Here is a 20,841-nt window from a genome sequence, read left to right as displayed (position 1 = left end):
TAATGGCACTATTCAAATTTAGTTCTCATTAAATTTCCCACAGGGCAATTAGATTTAATTTAAAAAAATCCTTTCAGGGCCAGTATATTTCTAATTGCTCATCTGCCCAAACAAGAAATCCCTGCTCAAGTGCCACCCTTCCCTATGCACAGAGGTCTGTCATCTTCTACCAGCTCCTGGGTGACTTTTCTCCAGGTGATGCTTCCAAGATCACTTACCCATCAGTGCCACACCTTTCACTGACCAAACTGAATTCAATAGTAGTATCTTTTCTTTTTTAAAAATTTCAACTACATTTTTAGTCTGCCTTATTCAATAGGAGACACAATAAGAATAAAATGATTTGGCTACAATCCAGACCTGGCAGAAAAACAAACACATGGCCCATAAATGTCATCTGAGACTGACCCGTGTCATGTTATGCAGTAACTTTGGCTGAACCCATGAACCCCTTAGATAAGTGGCCAGAACTAGAATACACACACACACACACACACACACACAGAGGCAAGCATGCACACACATGCTGGAATGAGCTTACATATGCCTTCTTACATAAACATCATACCCCATCCTTAACCTTTAGATCATTTTAAGAAAGGATTCTGGAATATGCACATATTCCAAAGGAAAAAGAAATATTGGTTAGCTCAACAAGACAAAAAAAAAAAAGGAGACAAAAATGTTCTTCTCTGTTAAATTACTTCCTATGTGTAACCACTGGTAGGATATATGATTTGTGTTTAGTATAAACCACTGCATTTGCTTATATTCTGCTCTCCCTAAACAAATAAGTGAATCAAACAAAACTATTAAAAAGAAAAACAAAAAGCAAGCATTAAAAGCAACTAATGATGTTTTCCCTTTACTCAGGAACTCAAAGGTTTAGTAAAATGTGGAAGCAGTGGAAACAGATGCTCCGTGCAGACTTCCTAGTTCTAAAATGTAATTTGAGCTCTAATCTCTCAGCTGGGGATGCATTTTTAATTTTCTTTAAAGATTTCCTATGCCGTACTTTTCATTTCACAAGTTTTTTAAATTCCTCAAATCTTGCCCAGTGGAGTGAAAGTCACCTTAATGAAGAAACGAGAGATTAAGCCACCATGACTTTGGAGCAGCAGAGGATCTCAGCTGCAATTCTTTGGCTCAGAACCAGGGTCTAAAACCAGCCATGGGAAAAGCTGCTGAAATGGAGCCTGCAATTCTCTCCATGTTTGACTTGCATAATGTTGACATTATAACACCAGAGAGACCAAAAAATATTTCAAACAACTATGACTCTTTTCTATAAATATTTTTAAATTGCTTTAAGAGATAAAATAACATCTTTTACTCTTCTCGTTTTCTAAGTGACTCTGGTCACCCTCAGCAGCTCACTACTACGGATTTATTTTTGGCTAGAAGGTCAGGGAGGACATCTTAAGGCGCTAAGTCTGCTGTTAAACTGTATTTTCCAACATGAGCTGAATGGTGAGAAGGGGAGTCAGAAACTCTTAAAGCAACAACTAAATTCAGTGTCATAGCATGGGAGAAATACATTGTTTCTTTCTTCTGTAGAAGCACAGGCAAGGAAAAGTATCAAGTACTCATTAAAAAAAAAAAAAAAAAAAAAAGTCTTCCACCACCCTTTAGAGAGCACTTTTCCCCTTTCCATTCCATTACTCTTCCTTGTTTTAGTTAGGTCTGCTAAGAAACATAGTTTATACACATTGAGACTTCTCTACCAGGAGAGGGATATAAAAAAGGGAGGGAGAATTATAGAGATGGGGAAGGAAGCTCATAATTTCTGGGTATATCATTCAACTATTTCAGGTGTCTCTTCCCTCAACTTAGCCAAATGGCAATCACCCAGAGAGTGAGAGGTGAAATTTGTTTGAAACCTGCAATTTCCTTTCTCAGAGAATATGATTAACAAGCCTGAATTCTGAGCTCTGGAAATAGACTAGATATCCTTAGTCACAAATGAACTGAGTGAACAGTAAGCTAATAACCCTTCAGTGTAACTTCAATATCTCTCCCAGAGCCTGAGAACAAGAGACCTGGCTTTTCTTCAACATAAATGTCCTCAGCATGATTTGTAGCATTAATTTTTGACATGAAAACACCAGATGCCAAAGTTGACTGACTACTGCATTCCTCCTAAACATCCACGGAAAAGTCCTACTAGTTTCTGATTTTAAAGTTAAGTCAAGTTTCCTATTTGCCGCTATGTAAAACTTGCATCTTTTAATAAAATCATCCAAAAAACTTGGATGTAACAAATACAGTTCAGTGTTGTTTCAAAACACTGAGGGTGGAAATGGAAAAGCAGAACTCACCCTCACTTCCAGAGAAAGCATCACTTGATCCTGCCAGTGCCAAGGTCAACAGCAGCTGCCAGAGATCCATACCTGTAGGACCTGCAATCACAAAAAGGGTAAGGTAAAGCCCAGCAATTAAAAGCAGACCATTATCATGAAATACTGTTTAAAGACTGGGTAAGACATGAATGCACTGACAAATCAGTTCCAGAAGGAATCCTAGTAAGTCTTTCATTGCCCCGAGTCTCATATTGTCCTACTTTTCATAAACTCAAACAGCAGGTTGTAATAAATTCTACTTCCCGTGAGTACTCGTCTCAGGAAATAACATGAACACTAGAGATGTTCACATCCTGGCTCAAAGCCATAGAAACACCTCACAGCAAATGACCCCCATGCACAGTTTCAGTAACAGGTCCGGTAAGGTTTACTTTAATTTGATCTGGAAATAGAAAACCTTGTCAGCAGTATCAGCAAGCACGGGGCCTTGAGCTAGACAGGCCATAAAAGGAAAAACAGAACAATCACGGTAATAGTAACATTTCATAAATCTGTTTCCCAGTGAACAAAAGAGCTCAACACACTCAAAACAAAGTGCTAATGAGCCATCCTAAAGAGGTTTAACTAGAAGGGAAGCAGAAAGAAGGCGGGAAGCAAAAGAAAACAAAAACTCCCTAGTAAAACTAAAAACCCACAAGGACAGAGTGTATCGTAGAGAGTTTTTATTTTCATGAGGAATACAGATCTGAAAGACCTAGGAATGTGAACACCTCAGACACCAAGAGGGATGCATCTGTGGCTTTGCTAGGCATTTAGAAGCCCAGTGTGGCCACACCTGGAGCCCTTCAGTTTAACAGAGAGAGGAGATCAACACATCTGTCAGCACACACCTTAGTGACCATACACCTTTATCTGGAGGAAGGAAATAAGCTTTTCTAGAAAAAATATACCAGGGTGTTCACATCCTGGATCTTTTGAGGCAAGTTTGGGCTATTTGAAAACGAACTCAGCATATTGCCTTTTGTAGAGCTGTTGTTGTGTCTAACAACTAATGCCAACTACTTTAAAGCTTAGCTGCAATATTTCCATAAAATTGCACTATTTACAAGTTACTCAGACACTTATCATCATACCAGGAGCTCCACCAGGACCTCTACTGGCTTCATTTTTATTACTGTGCAAACCTGACCTAATGGAATAGCCCTTCATGGTATCCCTAATCAGGCTGAAATAATGAGCAAAGATGTTTGTTTTCATGGGCCTACAGATGTGGTCCTCCGGCAATGGCTGTGTAATTCTACATAGGGATAAAGTTCTTGATGTACTGTAATTTCTAGACAGCAGAGGACCTATCTTTTTTTGTTCCATATAATTTTATGTTCTTAAAATAAAAAACATATCTCTATGTAAACTAAATATCTTCTTGCATCTGAATCCCCATGTGCAAACCCACATGCATGAGGAACTCTCCTCCATACACTGCTTCATGGAGTCGTTCATAGGATTGAGTGTAAACATGCAGGTGAACACACTTTGTCAATGGTGAGATTTCAAATAAATATGAGTTGTGGTTTTTACAACATCCATGTTTTTAATTCCTAACCTGGAAGGCCTTGAGCTGACGGCCTTGCATCATCCTTATCTACTTTGCAAATGAGAACCCTGAGCATCTCTCCCTCCCAATGTTCTTTACTCCTAGGTGAACAGGCTATGTAATCAAAGCTGAAAACCTCCAGCAGAAACATATTAAAAGGCTAAAAAAAGATGTTATAGGCTAAAAATGCAATCCTGTTGGTAACTAAGTATTTGCTTTGAATTTGATTCTTTCTTTCTTTTTTCTTTTTTTATTTCATTCTGTTGCCCAGCCTGGAGTGCAGTGGCATGATCTCGACTCACTGCAACTTCTGCCTCTCAGGTTTAAGTGGTTCTCCTGCCTCAGTCTTCCAAGTAGCTGGGACTATAGGTGTGTGCTACCATGCCCAGCTAATTTTTGTATTTTTAGTAGAGATAGGATTTCACCATGTTGGCCAGGCTTGTCTCTAACTCCTGACCTCAAATGATCCACCCGCCTTGGCCTACCAAAGTGCTGCGATTACAGGTATGAGCCACCGTGCCCAGCTGATTCTTTTTAAGTGGAGAAAACACTGAGGAACTGGATGCTGTATACAGTGTTAATTTTACTTGTTATCTCCCAAGACACTTAGTGTCAGGTAAAGAAGTTTCCAGTAGCACTTGCTATTCTATGTCAGGGTATAACAGTAAATCCCCAATTCCCAGGCAGCCTTTTTTGCTTCCCATCTGAGTAAGGGTGTGAACAGGTTTGCGTTTCTCAGAAGGCCGCATCCTCTGGTTTGGAAGTCACCTTTTCAGACATCTCAAGGATACCTGGCAGATGCCACAAACAAATGCCATTTGCTTCAGTTGAATAGTAGATGACCTTCCTCCAATCCCGAAACTTTTGAAAGCAGCTGCCTGCAAATTAGCTTCACTTCTTCCAAATAAAGAACTAGGTGGGGCGCGGTGGCTCACGCCTATTACAGCACTTTGGGAGACCGAGGAGGGTGGATCACGAGGTCAGGAAATCGAGACCATCATGGCCAACACGGTGAAACCCCGTCTCTACTAAAAATACAAAAATTAGCTGGGCATGGCAGTGCATACTGGTAATCCCAGATACTTGGGAGGCTGAAGCTGGAGAATCGCTTGAACCAGGGAGGCGGAGGTTGCAGTGAGTTGAGATCGTGCCACTGCACTCCAGCCTGGCGACAGAGCAAGACTCAGTCTCCAAAAAAAAAAAAAAAAAAAAAAAAAAAAAGGAACTATAATTATACAAGCTGAACATATGAACATATGTCCATAGAATGTGCTCTATCAAAACAAAAAAACAAACAAGAATCCTTAACACAAAATTAACCAGACATCTGTTTGCATACTCCTACAGCAGAAAATAATATTTAAAATTGCCATGCTCCCAAATAGGAGGTGAGTGCAGTTTACTGCTTCCTGGAACACTGCATAGGGACCCAACTCTAACTAAGACCAGGGGCCAGGAGGAGGATAAAGAAACGTGGATGGATTCAGCAGAAGCTAAGTGCTTTATTAGAACCTAACTCTTCCCCTTCTCTTCCAATGATGTTGGCTCAGTGGGAATGACTCCAAAAGTAGCCCCTCTGCACTCCTCTGCAGAACTCTCTCTAGGGTCCTCACATGAGCCAGGCCACAAGATGTGACATTCAATTGGATTGTAAGCAGTCCACGTCATCTTTGCAGAGCCCCACATGGCACCTTCTAGATGAGGGAATCCTTCTCTATTAGGTTCTAGCTGAGATAAAACGTCCCTAGGAAAGGTCACAGTGCTGACACATGAAGTTCGGAAGTTTAATGTTATCTAACATTACAATGTAATGATATGCCAGATGTGAGAAAAAGAAAGTCCCATCTATTCCCCTACACCAAACCCTTTTTGCCCAGGTACCTAAACTTATTACTTGTACCTATTAATCCAGAGACACAGCAGTCCACTCAAATGCTGTCATAAGAGGTTCTATAATAATCTAAGCAGAGGATGGCATTGTTCAGAGGAATCTACTAAATTGAACCTTAGCTCCCTGGGTTTTTTAAGCTTGCAATATTTTCCGAGGGAAATTCCCTCTCTAAATTTCTTTTGATATTTACACATTCTTTGACTATAGACTCATGGCAAGATTTTCAGCAGGCGGGATAAAAAATGGGCTTCTATTCTTGCATAATGGAACTCATACCATTTCCACCTCAAAGCCTGAGGCATTTTGCCTGCTTCCCATCTTTCTCAAGAAAAAGCAAGTTCAAAACCAGTGTAATGCAGCTGGCATGAATTTTAAATCTGTAGACTGCCCAGCAGAGGAGGCCTCCAAATTACATAATTAGGCCCATGATATACTAACTTATTCTTTGGCCATAAAACAATTTATAAACACATGAGAAAAGATGAGGGTTAGATATAATACATTTTCCAGCATGCTATAACCAACTCCTGACAAAGAAACCAATATGTTTAATTTTCTTTAATTTATAATTAGCAAGTATTTGTTAAACTACTAGTTCCTGCTAGCACTGAGCAAGGCACTATGGTGATTAATGCAAAAGCAATCAAAATCATGGTTGTTCAAGAATAAGGCAGTACAAACACATGAAACTGTGAAAAGAAGTGGCATACCTGAAAATAGAAGGTCAGACTAGGGAAAAATCAGGTATTGAACTGACAGTCTTAAAATTAGAACTAGATGACAGATAAGAGTGGAAAAGGGAGAGAAACTATGGTGAACTTGTATGGTAAAAGCTCAGAGCAAATGTTCTGGATATGAGTATGAATTCTGAGTATGTTTTGGACAATATTCTGAGGAAGCTAGTGAATAGAGAACAAGGTTCAAATTTACGAATAAAAGGGCATAAAATTAGATTGGTGAGGTAGGACCAGATTAAAACAGCATTTTCAACTCAGATTGATCAGAAAGTCACTAGAGATTTGGTGCAAAAGTGGGTTTTCCTTAGGTTACAGCTGCCCTTCATGCCTTCTTAACTTAATATCACTGAGAAGTATTGACAAGATTTGGTGATGATTGGATATGAGAGATGATAGAGACATGTCTGTCACAAATAACTGGGTATGTGTGGATGAGAGATAGTGCTAGTGAAAGAAATCAGGATTTGGGGATCTGAGTTGGTTAGCGGGAGGAGACGGTCATAGGACTGCTTCGGATACTTGGTGTTTTAAGGCAATTACAAGACTTTTGGAAATGTGAGAAACGACTAGTGGGAAGTTGAAGGTAAGAGACCAAAGATTGAGAGACAAGGGAGGTCATTACTGAAGGTGAGGAAGAGCTACATAGAGATGAGGAGTATCACGTGAATTTAAGGAGAAGACTAGACTATTATGGTGACAAGTCTCCATAACAACTTCATCAACAATTATATTAAAAGTTTATTTGCCAGGCATGGTGACTCATGCCTGTAATCCAGCACTTTGGGAGGCTGAGGCAGGTGGATCACGAGGTCAAGAGATTGAGAACATCCTGGCCAACATGGTGAAACCCCGTCTCTACTAAAAATACAAAAATTAGCTGGGTGTGGTGGCGTGCACCTGTAGTCCAAGCTACTCGGGAGACTGAGACAGGAGAATCGCTTGAACCATGGAGGCGGAGGTTGCAGGGAGCCGAGATCGCGCCACTGCACTCCAGCCTGGCAATAGAGTGAGACTCTGTCTCCAAAAAAAAAAAAAAAGTTTATTAACCCACACAGGGAAAAATATGCTTATATCTGGTTTCTAATTTTGTGGAAATAAAACAAACCACCACCTAAAATAACAGACACCCTCTAATTTGTATCAAGTATTTTTTTTTTAAAGTGATTAAAGTATCCTTAGAAGCATCCTTAGGAGTGTGATATTAATATATTAATATATGGGAAGAGTAAATGCCAGCACTAATTACTAAGAAATATTGTGAAACTGAATCTAATTGATCTCCTTGGTGAAGGTTTTCCAATAATATAGCACAGGAAAAGGAAGAGGTTAACCCAAAAGGGCATTTAAAACTGCTGGTTTTCATTAGCACTGCTTGCTTTCAGAATTCATGTTGTTACCAACTTTTTATGGTGATGATAATTTGGAAAATGGTCAGATCCAAAATGCCTTAGGTGAATTTATTTCCTTCCTATGAATGAGGAAAGAAAAGCTCACAGACAGTTTTGATAGAACTACTTTTGCTGAGACTTCTCTCCTCTTGGAGATCCAGTGGGGAATGCAGGATGGGAATTTTAAATGTGTAAGGTGTGAGGGGGAAAAAGACTTCTGGGAGTAGTACATATAGTAGGTCTCCAATTTTATTTATTTATTTGTTATATTATTTGTATTTTTACTTTTTGAAGAGACATGGGTCTCACTCTGCCACTCAGGTTGGCAGTGCAGTGGCATAATCATAGCTCACTGCAGTCTCCAACTCTTGGGCTCAAGGGATCCTCCTTCGTCAGCCTCCCAAATAGCTTGTAACACAGGCATGTGCTAATCCACCTAGATATATATATATATATTTTTTATAGACAGCGTCTTGCTATGTTGCCCAGGCTGGTCTCTAACTCCTGGCTTCACTTGATCCTTCCGTCTTGGCCTCCCAAAGTGCTGGGATTATAGTCATAAGCCACCACATCCAACCTAGGTCTCCAATTTTATAAAATAAGGATATATGGTACATACCTGCACTGACCAATTCTGTTACAATAAGTCACAGGTGTCGATTGAGCACTTAAAGTGTGGCTAACACAATTGAGGAATTTAATGACAACTTAAATTTAATTAAATATGTAAGTCTATTTGGAACAGGTTGGATATATGAACCCACTTTTTAAGCTTTACATTTTATGAAATGTAAATGCAGATCAAGTATTTATGATTAAAATTTAGCGTCCAAATTCATATGTGCTACAAGTATAAAATACACATGAAATTGAAAGCTTAGTACAAGAAGAAAAGATGCAAAATATCTTTATAATGTTTATGTTGACAACATGTTGAAATCATATTTTTGACTGCTGAGTTAAATGAAATCTATTATTAAAACAAAATCCTCTGTTTCTTCTTATTTTTTTAAATGTGATTACAGCCATGTATCACTTAATGACAGGAATACATTCTGAAAAATGCATCATTAGGCAATTCCATGGTTCTGCGAACACCACAGAGTGTATTTACACAAACCTAGGTGGTATAACCTACTACACACCTAGGCTATATGGGATAGCCTATTGCTCTGGGCTACAGACCTGTGCAGCAGGTTACTACTCTACTGAATACCATAAGCAATTTTAACACAATATTAAGTATTTATGTATCTAGACATATCTAAACATAGAAAAGACATCGTAAAAACATGATATTATAATTTTATGGGGCCAGTCCATCACTGACTGAAAAGTCATTATGTGGTGCATGACTGTAGTTGAAAATTTTAAATGATATACGTGGCTTGCATTTTATTTCTACTGGCAGCATTCGTATATATATTTTATTGTTTATATGTCTGCACTTGCATTCAAAAACATTAAATGATTACTGTGGGCATATTTGCTTTTGTAACAAAAATGAACAAATAAAGTAATTTTTTAAAAATTCAAAAGACATTTAAAATCATCATGATTATGTTGTAAAAGGTCCTCCCAAAAGCAGAATGATGGGGACAAAAAAATTCACTAAAGACTTAGTTGACTTAGGTATGATTGTATCTGTGGAAGGTTGTTTTTTTCAAGGGTACCCAGTGTGCATTCGTTTACCTTCAGAAGTATAATTATTCACATTATGTCCCTATTTGAGTCATAGACAGTGGTGTACTGGTAAATGTTTAACACTTGTCTCTCTGGAATTTAAAAAAAGGGTCATGATTTGTATCATTTGCCAATTTCTGTGGTGTAAATACCTCTTTCAAGGTTGATTTTAAGCTACCAACATTAATTCACTGATTGGATTCACAAGCCAGAAGCTGGACCCAGTACACACTGGCTGGGGAAGGGACTGATGCTATCTAGGCTTCATGTGAGGTAACAGGCACAAAAATTAAGCAATCTACTAACATTGATACAAAACGTAAGAGACATTACTGTTGAGTAAACCCTGGACACTTGATTTCATTTGATGACATCTGATCCACTGGCAGCTGATCACATTTAGTTAATAATCATTGAACGATACTTTCCCAGCTCAGGAGACATTAGCTTTTACCACAGATGCTATTGTTAATCTTCATTTACAGAGAGGGTGAGGTTGGGGTTGAGTGAATGTGCTTTGGAGTCACAGAGAGCTAAGTTAAAATCCTAGCTCTACCAAACCTCAGTTTACTCATCTCTAATATTGATACGATAAGATTTTCCCTTTTTCATTAAAAAATCAGGATTAGATGCGATAATTTATTTAAAGCATTTGGCATTCGCTCTGCATGTATCCAAAAGGGTTAGTTATTACACTTACTAAAGTCTTCTTGGTAGTAGTAACAAACAGACTATTTATGTTTTATAATGTTCCTATGGGGTATACTGAGAGTAGGGAGCCTCATTTATATATCATGAAGATATATAAATTTATATATCATGAAGATATATAAATTTATATATCATGAAGATATATAAATTTATATATCATGAAGATATATAAATTTATATATCATAAAAGATATATTACATATCTTTATCTTTTATTATAATTTATCATAAAAGATAAATTATATATCTTCATGATATATAAATATACATCTAGGCAGGTGGCAGAGCAATCAGCAAATGTGCTCTTCGCCAGTCACAATATGTAAGACCCTATTCGTAAATCAAGCACTTACATCATATGCAGGTTCAGGGAAAAGGAAGGACCATTATAATGTAAAGTGTGTATATCCTAGATAAGGCAATAATACAGCCCATTTGTGCTTGGGTGTACAGGCAATTGCACATCTTCTAAAGGGAGTTCCAATTGTGTAGGAAATACTTTAGGGGCTAATTCCTCCCTCGTCTACTTTAAGAAAATTCTATGTGGTTGTTGTTAGGTTCAGATAATTTGTTTTGTGAAATCATGGATTTCCAGAACTAAAAATTAGATACAGAAATCCCAGTGACAAGATGCTTGGCTTGAAGTTAGAACTTCTCTTGGGAGAACTCAAAAAAGGCAGCTGAGTTACAAGAACCTGAGTCTCTGTCTCTTCCTTTATGGAGGAGTGAAAGAAGAAGGGGCATTTCAGTAGCCAAATGCTTGGCCATACTCCGATCTTGGTACGCATAGTTATTCTATTCAGAGTGGAACTTTCTCAAAGAACGAAGCATTCTGTTTCACTAGGACCCCACATTGCACTTTGCAATGCCTCCCCGCAACTATCCCTGTGGATGTTTGTCAACTCACTAAGCTTGATTCACTTGGTGCATTAATGAATTCACAATGCAGATGTGACTGTTACATGAAAGAGAAAACCAACTGCATGGCCACTTATTTGAATGACATATTTCTTCTTATATCTTACTTTACACTATTGTCCCTACCAAGTAATTTTTTCCAAAACAGAATTTGAAAAATGAAACCTCTTATTGATTTTCTACTTTTTTTCTCTTTCTACAAGTGGCTCATTCTAAAATCTGACTTTTTAATTACTATGATAGATCATATAGACCATGGGGAATGCTCCTTAAACAAACTTAAAGATGTTGGAATTTTCTTCAGACTCAAATTTGAAAATTCTGTTTCACCTAATCTAAAAGGAGATAAATAAGCTATAGGAGACAATTTTTCATACAGTGAAGTCTTCAAATGAAAACATTCATTGTCTTGGTGAGATATAATCTAACAATGATTACTATAATAATTTATAGTATACTAAATGCTTTTTATATCTTAAAGAAGTGCACGTGTTGCTGCCTTCTTTGGAGTTAACATAACAGAAGTGTAGGTTTTCAAAGACAGTTATTAGCATGCCCTAATAACATATGGAGCAAAAATTGGGAGAAACCTCTCTTTCCTTTTATCAAGTACAACATGGCAAGGTTATTCTTTTAAAGCAAACAAGTTGTGAAACCAAGAGTGAGGCAATGTGATCTCCTGGGGAAAGCATTACTAGAGGAGGAGTCAGCAATCCCGTAACCTGGCACCAGCCCAACATTGCCTGAGCTGGTGACACAGGTAGTCATTTAATCACTATGGGTCTCAATTCCCTCACCTGAACACCCTTCCAAATTTTTGTTATAAGCCAAATCCTGCACTGTGCTGTGTAATAATAACTGCCATTCATTGATGACTATTCATGTCCTGATGTTACCAGGCTCCTTGTCTTTCTCTTCTTTTAGCTGGAGGCAGTAGCTGTGTCTCACTCACGATTACATTCTAACAATTAGCCATAGGCTTGCCACAGAGTAAATGTTCACCACAATATCTACCCATCAAATAAGTGTGCCAGGAACTTTCTTATTTCATTCAATCTTCACACAGATCTTGCAAGAGAAACGATCATTTCACCAATGAGAAAATGGAAGTTTAGAGGAGCTCAGAGAGGTTAAGTAAATCTCCTCCCAAGCTCACACAGGCAGAATATCTCTGGGTAGAGTTTTGAACTGTGCTTGATCTCTCCAAGGCCTGCCTTTACTTTCCCATGCCTCTTAAATTGTGAAGTAGGCACACTAAACACACAATCAGGGTAGCAGTGAATCAGAACAAACTACAGGGAGCAAGAAAAAGAGTAATATTTAGATGTGAATTATAAAGAGAGGTAGACACCATAATATTTTCAGTGCATAGGGCCTGTCAAAGACAGTGATAATTTACAAGTGCTGACATGGCAGTTTCTTCAAGGGCTGTATTACATTGCTCAAGGGATGTAATATTTATTGCTATGCTTTAGAACCTCCAATAGCACCTGGTCTACTTTTGGGTACATTACTCAAGAGCTATGCAGTGTGCTCTCTCCATGACATGGGGCATAATCCTGCCTCCTTTAAGCTTCTATGTAAAAATAGAAGTCTATTTGGCCAGACTGACTGGCTGCCAGATAGATGGCAAACACAGGGCAGATCAATATCATGTCTCATCTCCAGGAAGATTATAATGTACCCCTTCACTCTTCAAGATCAAAGGAGGTGTAATAGCTTGGACTTGGACCATTCATTGTCAATAGCTTTAATAGAAAATACTCCCTAGAAAAGTGCTGTCTAACAGAAATATAATGTGAGCCACAAATGCCAGCCACATACATAGTTGTAAATTTTCTAGTAACTACATTAAAAAAGTTAAAAATTGATCAATTAATTTTAATAATGTATCTTAATTAACTCAGTATATTCAAATATTATTTCATCATGTAATCAATGTAAAAAGTATTAATGAGATATTTTGCACCATTTTTCTCATACTGAATCTTTGATTCTAGTATGCATTTTACACTCACATACATCTCAATTGAAACTAGTCCCATTTCAAGTGTTCAATAGCTACATGTGGCTAGCGGCTACTGCATTGTACCATGAAGCTCTGGAACACAGAGAAGTAGTAGAAGTCCATGCAGCCAGCTCCCTAGCTAGTGTAGAATGGATCTGTGTTTATTATTACTCACAAGGCAGGCCAAAGCTGCTGAGAAGAGACCTTCATAAGTTATTTTGCAAGGTCTGATAATTTTTTAAAGTCGTAGAAAGAAATAGTCTTCCTACTAAAGCAAGAAGTAGGGTGTTCCAGATCTTCTCAACACTCACTTTGTACATAATTACTGAGCACTGAACTCTACATACAATTAAACCATCAATTTTTCTTTTTTGTAGGACAGAACTTCTGTCACTAGTTATGGAACTTTATGTGACTAAGTTCTCATCCTCAGCCTCAACTTCTTTATCTCCAAAATAGAATGTTGGAACATATCAGTAGTTCTTAGCCTTGGTTGTATATTAGAATCACCTGGGGAACTTAAAAATCAATGCTCTGGTTTTATCATAGATAAATTGGATCAGTAGGGTAGGGACTGAGTATTGACACTTGAAGATTTTTCTTGTATAATTCTAAAGCATGGCCAGGATTGAGAATCACTGATTCAGTGCAAACCAAATGTGCTATATAACTTTTGTCACAACAGAACTCATCTGCCCCCAAAAGTTGCCCTCATCCGAGCAGAAGAAGAGAAAAGAAATATCAATCTCCCCATTCAACCAACCAATTAATGTGCTTTTTTGCAACAGATGATGATTTATGGATCTATGTCAAGTAATTTTAATACTGAAATATGGAATTAAGATCAGAAAATATTACCCTACAAAATGGCAAATAAAAAGAATATACATGTATAGATGAAATCAGCTAGTCATAGAAATGATCACTCAAGTAACGACAATATTTCAAAGTGTTGCTGATGAGACTGGATAGACAGAATGCCAAAAGATCCCTTGCAAGATTACCATCCCAGGTTATTCAAACACTAATCTAAGTACTGCTATGAAGAAACTTTGCAGATGTAATTAAGATGGCTAACCCACTGGCTTTAAAATAGGGAGATTATCTTGGATTATCTGCATAAACTGATGTAATCACCTGAGCCTGTAAAAGCAGAATGAGATATGGCAGAAGGGGAAGTCAGAGAGATTAGAAACTTGAAAAAGACTTGATCTTCTGTTGCTGGAAGAGGGTACATAGAATCTTGTTGCTGGAAGGGAGCACACAGAAACCATGAGATGCAATGCAGACAGGAGTAAAAGGACCAAAAACCGGCTCCCAGCTGACAGCCAGCAAGGAAATGGGGAATATAGTCCAACAATGGCAAGGAACTCAGTTCATGAAAACAACTGGAATGCGCTTGGAAGCAAATTCATCCTTAGAGGTCCTAACAACACTGATTTCTGCCTTGAAAATTCTAAGCAAGAGCCCAGTTTGGCCATGGTGTGCCCAGACTTCTCACATACAGAACTGTGAGACAATAAATGGGTATTGTTTAAGCCACAAAGTGTGTGGTAATATGTTACGGAAGCAATAGAAAACTGCTACAGCCTTTAAGAGTCCATTATAGAGCTTGAGATTGACCATAAACATTAATCTGGAAGATAATAATCACCACTGAAACATGTCAATATTGAGAGGGGCATTTTTGCTATGTCTAGCAATTTTATTCATAAGGGACTTCAGAGACAATGTAGTTCCATCAGTTAACAATAAATGATAAGGAAATGTTGAAAAACTAGTAAATAATTTACAGCTTTGTCTCCTCCAACTACCTGGGACCAAAAATAATGTCCCAACACAGAGACAGGTGCAATAATTTCTCAAAGCTTGATGATGCTATGCCCTAAGGTCATTTAGTTCCCTCTATTCCAGCTCCACAGTTGTCAAATGACCTTCTGATTCTTGTTTTCTGGGTTCACTATCTTTCAGGAAAATGAACACAATAATCAGATGAAATGAAATTGCTTGACAGTGCAATACGGAACAAATAAATATATTGACATTTTGGTGTATTGGCCCATGTCTTAAGTTTGGCTAAGATAAATCAGGCCCCTAGAGTCTAATCACCTCTGGATCAACTGATACAATTTATTTATTTAAAAAATTTTTTTGAACATGTAAATCAACATGAGATGATCCCAGGGAAAGTGAGAAAGGCTGGAAGGCCCTATCTCCATCAGTTTGCTAGCCTTGCTTTCCATCTTAACATCAGGTCAAACCAGGAAACTTAAAAACAGGCAATGTGTTGGTAGGAAAGTAACAGCCAAGGTCAAAATCTACAACCGACTAGAGTAGAAGAAAAATAAGGAGCACGTATTTATGGAGGAAAAGATGGTGTGGAAGCGGGAAGGCTAGACTATCTTTGTCACATGTCCTTGCAAATCTTGACTCAGAAGAGCTTGTTTTCAGTCCTCCTGAATTAAAAGTTCAGTTCCCAGGAGGCTTATGTTTACTGTCCTATGGGACTACCACACCATAACTCAGGAAATTATAATTCAATGACCTGGCTATGTTTCTCCTAAACCAGTTGGATGCCCAAAGAGGTTTGAAATCAGAAGTCTGAGCCACTATTGATTCAGAGAGACTATACACCTACCAGAAAGTCAAAGGGACAGACACATAAACACTTTATGTTACAGTCTACTTAAGTGAAATCAGTTTTCACATCTTGTAAAACAGTACCAAACCATTCATGCTCCCTTCATTGAAAAGTTATATGACTAGCATTTGAACTTTTCAACCACTTGTGATCATGTTACCAGTTAAAACTTTACTCTCGAATGAGGAAGAAAACTTACAGAAAATCCCTAGGGGGCAGTTTACATGTAGCATCATCATCAAAATGCTAAAGAACCAAAGGACATGTGCTTCAGACATAGGGAAATAATACACCTGGATGCCCACAGGTACCTAAAATAACCTCTGTCTAAAATAAAGTCGGCATTTCCTACCTGCTTCTGATCCCTACATAACGAACATGCAGTTTCATTTCTTCTATTTCTTATCTTGCTTAATGAGATCAGGGTTCACCCAGTTGGTTACTCCATCCCTTCTCACATTTAACTTGTCACCATGAGGGAGGATTATACTTCTGTATTCTCTCTGGAATGTAGTACCTTCTCCTAGAGTCTTAGTCCCCTACCTTTTCTTTTCTCCAGACTTTCAACAGCCTTCTTCATGGTCAAGTTTCCCCTACTTTCAAGGCTACTGTCAGACAAGTCAGGACTCTACCTACCCTTCAAAGTCACGTTCAAATATCACCACCTCCATGAAGCCTTCCATACTCCCCACTGCAACTTAGCTGTTGACTCCTCTGTGCCTGCATTGATTTTTTTTAACCTTTACTATAAAATATTCCACAATATCCAAGTCACAAGATGATAAACCCCTGTGGGTGGAACAGCTGAGTTCTTGGTGCCTGTGTTGCTGTTTGTAAAGTTCTCAGGGCAAGACACAGACCTACTGCATCAACTTATAATCCCCACTCTGTCCTCAATCACCAAAGCATGGGCTGTATTTGATAAGTGAGCAGAAACATGTTACATGTATGCGTGTGGGAGGGGACCTGTCAGTGGATATAATGTCAGCCAGAGGCACTAGAGGTTCTCTTTGCACCTCAGGAACATCCAGACCACCATCTAGTTGTCATTTCTGCATCTTTAGAAGTTAGTTCTGGTAAAAGAGAAAACAGAGGGTTAGAAGTTGAGCCTCGGGATGAACTTTGGGAAGCAGAACATAACCTGAGGGTGCCGGGTGTTGGTGCAAGAGATTTTCAGAAAGGTATGGAAGGTCCCAACGACGTCAAAATTCTGCCTCGGCTCCACCTGAACAGCTGCTATGCCAAATAAACACTGAACACGTGCCCCTTTGTCAGGTGGCAGAACTCGGCTTCCCACAGTCAAGCCTCTTCCATCGGTGGCTACCCTCAGTCTCCTCAGCATCTGCATTCAAACTCCTCTCTACTTTTGAAAGACGAACAGGCAGAAAAATTCAAGAGGATAAAAAGGAAAAAAACAGAGGGATTGAGATGTATGAAGTGGTTCCTGCTTCCCTTTTGCCATCAGCTCAGGACAGAACACCAATCACAATTTTTTTCCTTAGAAAAGTATTTTCCATGTTCACTAGATTAGATTCCTGAAGACACAACTGTACTTCTGGCTTACACTCACTGAAGATAAATGGCTTTCCTATTTCTCTATGGATCAGCATGTCTAGAAGCCTAGGGTTAGTAATGATGGGTCCCAGGGGAACCTTGGGGGGCGCAGAATCACAATGACAGAAGCCAGGGGCTGAACAAGACCCCGATGACAGTGTTAGTCGAAAGGCTGCATTTTATAAATGGGTAAGTTAAGCCCAGAGAGGTGAAGTAATGTGTCTAAGCCCCCGGAGCTGGTGCTGGCCAAGCTGGGAGCAGCACCAGGTCTCCTGTTCCCTGTCCAATGGGCTTTTTCAGTATTCCGTGTTGTCTTCAGCCTGTCACTATTTTCAAGAAGCACTTCAAGTAGCAATAAGACACACTTACCCCGGGCTCATATGTGCTGTCGTAGCTAATATCATTGATCATCTGGCAGACAGTACAAACAAATCATAACAAGTGTGGGCACAAGGTGACCTGGCTCTTTGGCCTTCCCCAGCTGGCTGGTCGCTCGCCCACCCTCCCTGAATGAGGGTGAGTTCCCCTTTCTACTTTCTTTGAAGCAATACAAGAGCCCTGGAGTAATTAAAGAAAGAAATTTACTCCAAACTAGCCCTGATATCTGGACTAAACTGGGCGTAAATTTCTGAAAATAATCCTAGTTAGAATCTTGCAAAAATCTATTCTTCTCACTAACACCACAGTGATTTTCTTAAACTGCCAATTTATAGCCTCTGTTTCAAACCCCTCAGTACAAATCATAAACTTTTAGAGAGGTACAGCCAGCCATGTGTGATCTGATGTGGCCTCTTCCTACCTTATCTTCCAGCATTTCCACAAATCTCCCTTTCTTCTGTCTACAAAGGAATCTTCTCAGAAGGTTCCAGGCTATTCACACCTCTGGCCCCGCTGCCGCCTATCCTCTTCTCATTTAATCCATCTTTGCTACTCATTCCCCTAAACCTCAGCTCAAGGACACTTCAACTTAGAAGCACCTTAGCAAAAACTCCACTCCCAAGTGAAGTCAGATGCCTCTCCTCTCTACTTCTATCACAACCTTGACAAACCCTTATTATAGCACTATAAGGAATCAGTGATATTGTCATCTCTTTCCTGTGATCATCTTTATATTGCCCACTACCTAGCACAACCAGTTTTAAACAAATTGTTGAAGACATGAAGAAAGGCCCATAGACACGGTTTTAAAAGAGGGGTTTGGAAGAGGCGGGAGCATGTCCTTCTGTTGAAAGTTCATCTGAATGCTTTCCATTGAGATAGAGTAAGTAGTGTTTCCCATCACATCAGGCATTATGGGATGGGTTTTAATCAGGCAATGCAGTAAGACACTCAAAGCATCAGAGTTAATCTGCAAAGAGGTATGGCAAGAAGCAGGAGACAAAGCCTTATTTCTCTTTCCTTCAAAGTACTGACGATCTCTCAGACTAAAGATGAAAAATAAACATGCAACTGTTGTATCACTTCTCTTTACAATACTTTTCTTAATGTAAACTATTGAAATGTAACACATGGAACAGAATTAAAACCCTTAAGTATTTCCTACTTAATGCAAATTACCATCTCTGTTGACTTTCTCAAAATGTATCTGCTGTCTCAACGCTCAGAAAACTAGTCTTTCCTTCAGAGAACAACCTTTGAAAACCAAAATTATATCTTGATGGTGACCAGACAAGGACGAAGGCAGACAAAGGCTTTCTTTGCCTAATAAGAATACTTTATAAACTCCAGCACACGAAAATAGAAGTTTCACTTAGAGTAGAAAGGAAAAGGGCAGAGAAGTAAGGGGAAGAGAGAACAATGAGAAATTAACCCAGAAGAGGGAAGAATGAAGTGGGAGGAGAAAGGAAAATATCTGGTCAAAGTCACATTAAAGATTTATATCTAAAAAATGCGAAAGTAAGTAGAAAAAAAAAAAAACCCTGACTATCAGCCTTTTAATCAAACAATAAATAACAGTAAGGGAATACTAACCAATAGTCCGGTAGATATTGCTGAAATAGAGGCTGGATTTTCGTATTGTTTCCTCCAGGCTTTATATCAAGAACTTTTTAAATTTCCTTTTTCTTTCACTCATATATGCAAACAGATCACATCACACTGATTTGGTTAAAATCTGGCAGAGAGGGAGGGGTTGGAGGTGGGATCCCACAGAAGTTTCTTGGTCAGAACTTGGCATGTATTAATCTCTAACTTCTTGGTCTTTCTGCTTTGATATATAAACCTTCACAAAAATTCCTCCAAAATCAATCATTCTCGATCTCTCTCTCTCATGCACACACACACATATCTGGTACCAGAGGAGTAAATTAAATCACACCCGACCATTGCCTCATATAATAAATCCCCTGACCTTTGCCCAGTACATCTCTGGGCTCTGCCTGCTGAACCAAAGGCCAGGCCTGGGCTGGAGTCTCATGAGGCCTATTACAATGGAAGCAGCCAAATTAGCCGAGAAGAGGGCTAAGCATTAGAACTCAACAAAGGCTCTGATCTGGATGGGTTGAAAGCAGTGATCGGGTATCTGAATCTTGGTCCTTTCCCTTCTCTAAAGAGTACAAGAACAAAGGCAGAAGTGACCATCTGTTGTACTCACTGCTACCTCATTAAAGTATCCCAAATGCTCAGAAGACAGCACATTGTACATCTTGTAAATGAAGAAATTAATGAGTAAATGAATTCTAAAATTTCATTGCTCATTAGAAATCCCAGCATACTTAGTTTCATTGTAAACATTTAACCATTTGTCAGCAGTATAAAGTAGTTGACTAGAAAACCCCTAGAAAACTGAAATTCCTGCATCTTAATTTAGTCCCCTCACCCCAACCCTTCAAAGTCCTAATCAACTAAGTATATTTTGGTCAATTGGGCAGGAGAACACAGCATTGAGAAAATGCAGTTTAGGGTTTTTTTGATTACCTTCTAATAGAGGGAAATATATCTCTTTTAGAAAGGGCTCACAAGTCAACTAAAAAGTATAAAATACTAAACATTTAGTGAATTACATACTCGAGTGACATTGAAAAAAAAGAAAAAAAGACCAGCTTTCTAGCTCTGGAGCTTTGCCATAATTCTTGTAGCCGCTCACACGGTTAGAACAATCATTTCCATCATTGAGTGTGGAGTGAGTTGCTGTACACACAAGACTGTGTGACTCATTTTCCTGTGTGTGACCAACAGTCCTGTCCACCCTATTAACACAAGAAGACTGTTCATGATTTATTAGCTGGGCCTTTAGCTGGTTACAAGACTCCTTCTGCCTGGCTTGCTTTCCCATGTTTACATGCAATAAACCATTCTGTGACATGTAATACATACAAACCCTTTAAGATGAGAAACACTCAGAGGGGAAAATTCATTTTAATAGTTTAGTTGACAATGACCAGATCTGAGAATTTTGCTGATTGTGAATTTGTGGC

The 20,841-nt window shown here is 38.8% G+C and overlaps 1 protein-coding gene across 2 annotated transcripts in view; it reads right to left on the bottom strand.

Annotated features, from left to right (window-relative positions):
• GHR (growth hormone receptor) overlaps window positions 1–20,841 on the bottom strand; it is a 350,856-nt gene that overhangs the window by 194,882 nt on the left and 135,133 nt on the right. Inside the window, exons 1-2 of one of the 2 annotated variants that reach the window (XM_030927288.1) lie at window positions 19,397–19,714; window positions 2,319–2,399 (exon numbers count right to left, since the gene is read on the bottom strand). In XM_030927288.1, coding sequence (XP_030783148.1) covers window positions 2,319–2,388 — 70 coding nt within the window. In that variant the 5' untranslated portion in view covers window positions 2,389–2,399; window positions 19,397–19,714. Of the gene's footprint in view, window positions 1–2,318; window positions 2,400–19,396; window positions 19,715–20,841 lie in introns of those variants that run through there. The other variant, XM_030927287.1, reaches the window with a different exon arrangement.

This window comes from Rhinopithecus roxellana, chromosome 3 (assembly GCF_007565055.1).
Source record: "Rhinopithecus roxellana isolate Shanxi Qingling chromosome 3, ASM756505v1, whole genome shotgun sequence".
Classification (NCBI taxonomy): domain Eukaryota; kingdom Metazoa; phylum Chordata; class Mammalia; order Primates; family Cercopithecidae; genus Rhinopithecus; species Rhinopithecus roxellana.
This window is presented reverse-complemented; position numbering and strand designations above follow the sequence as displayed.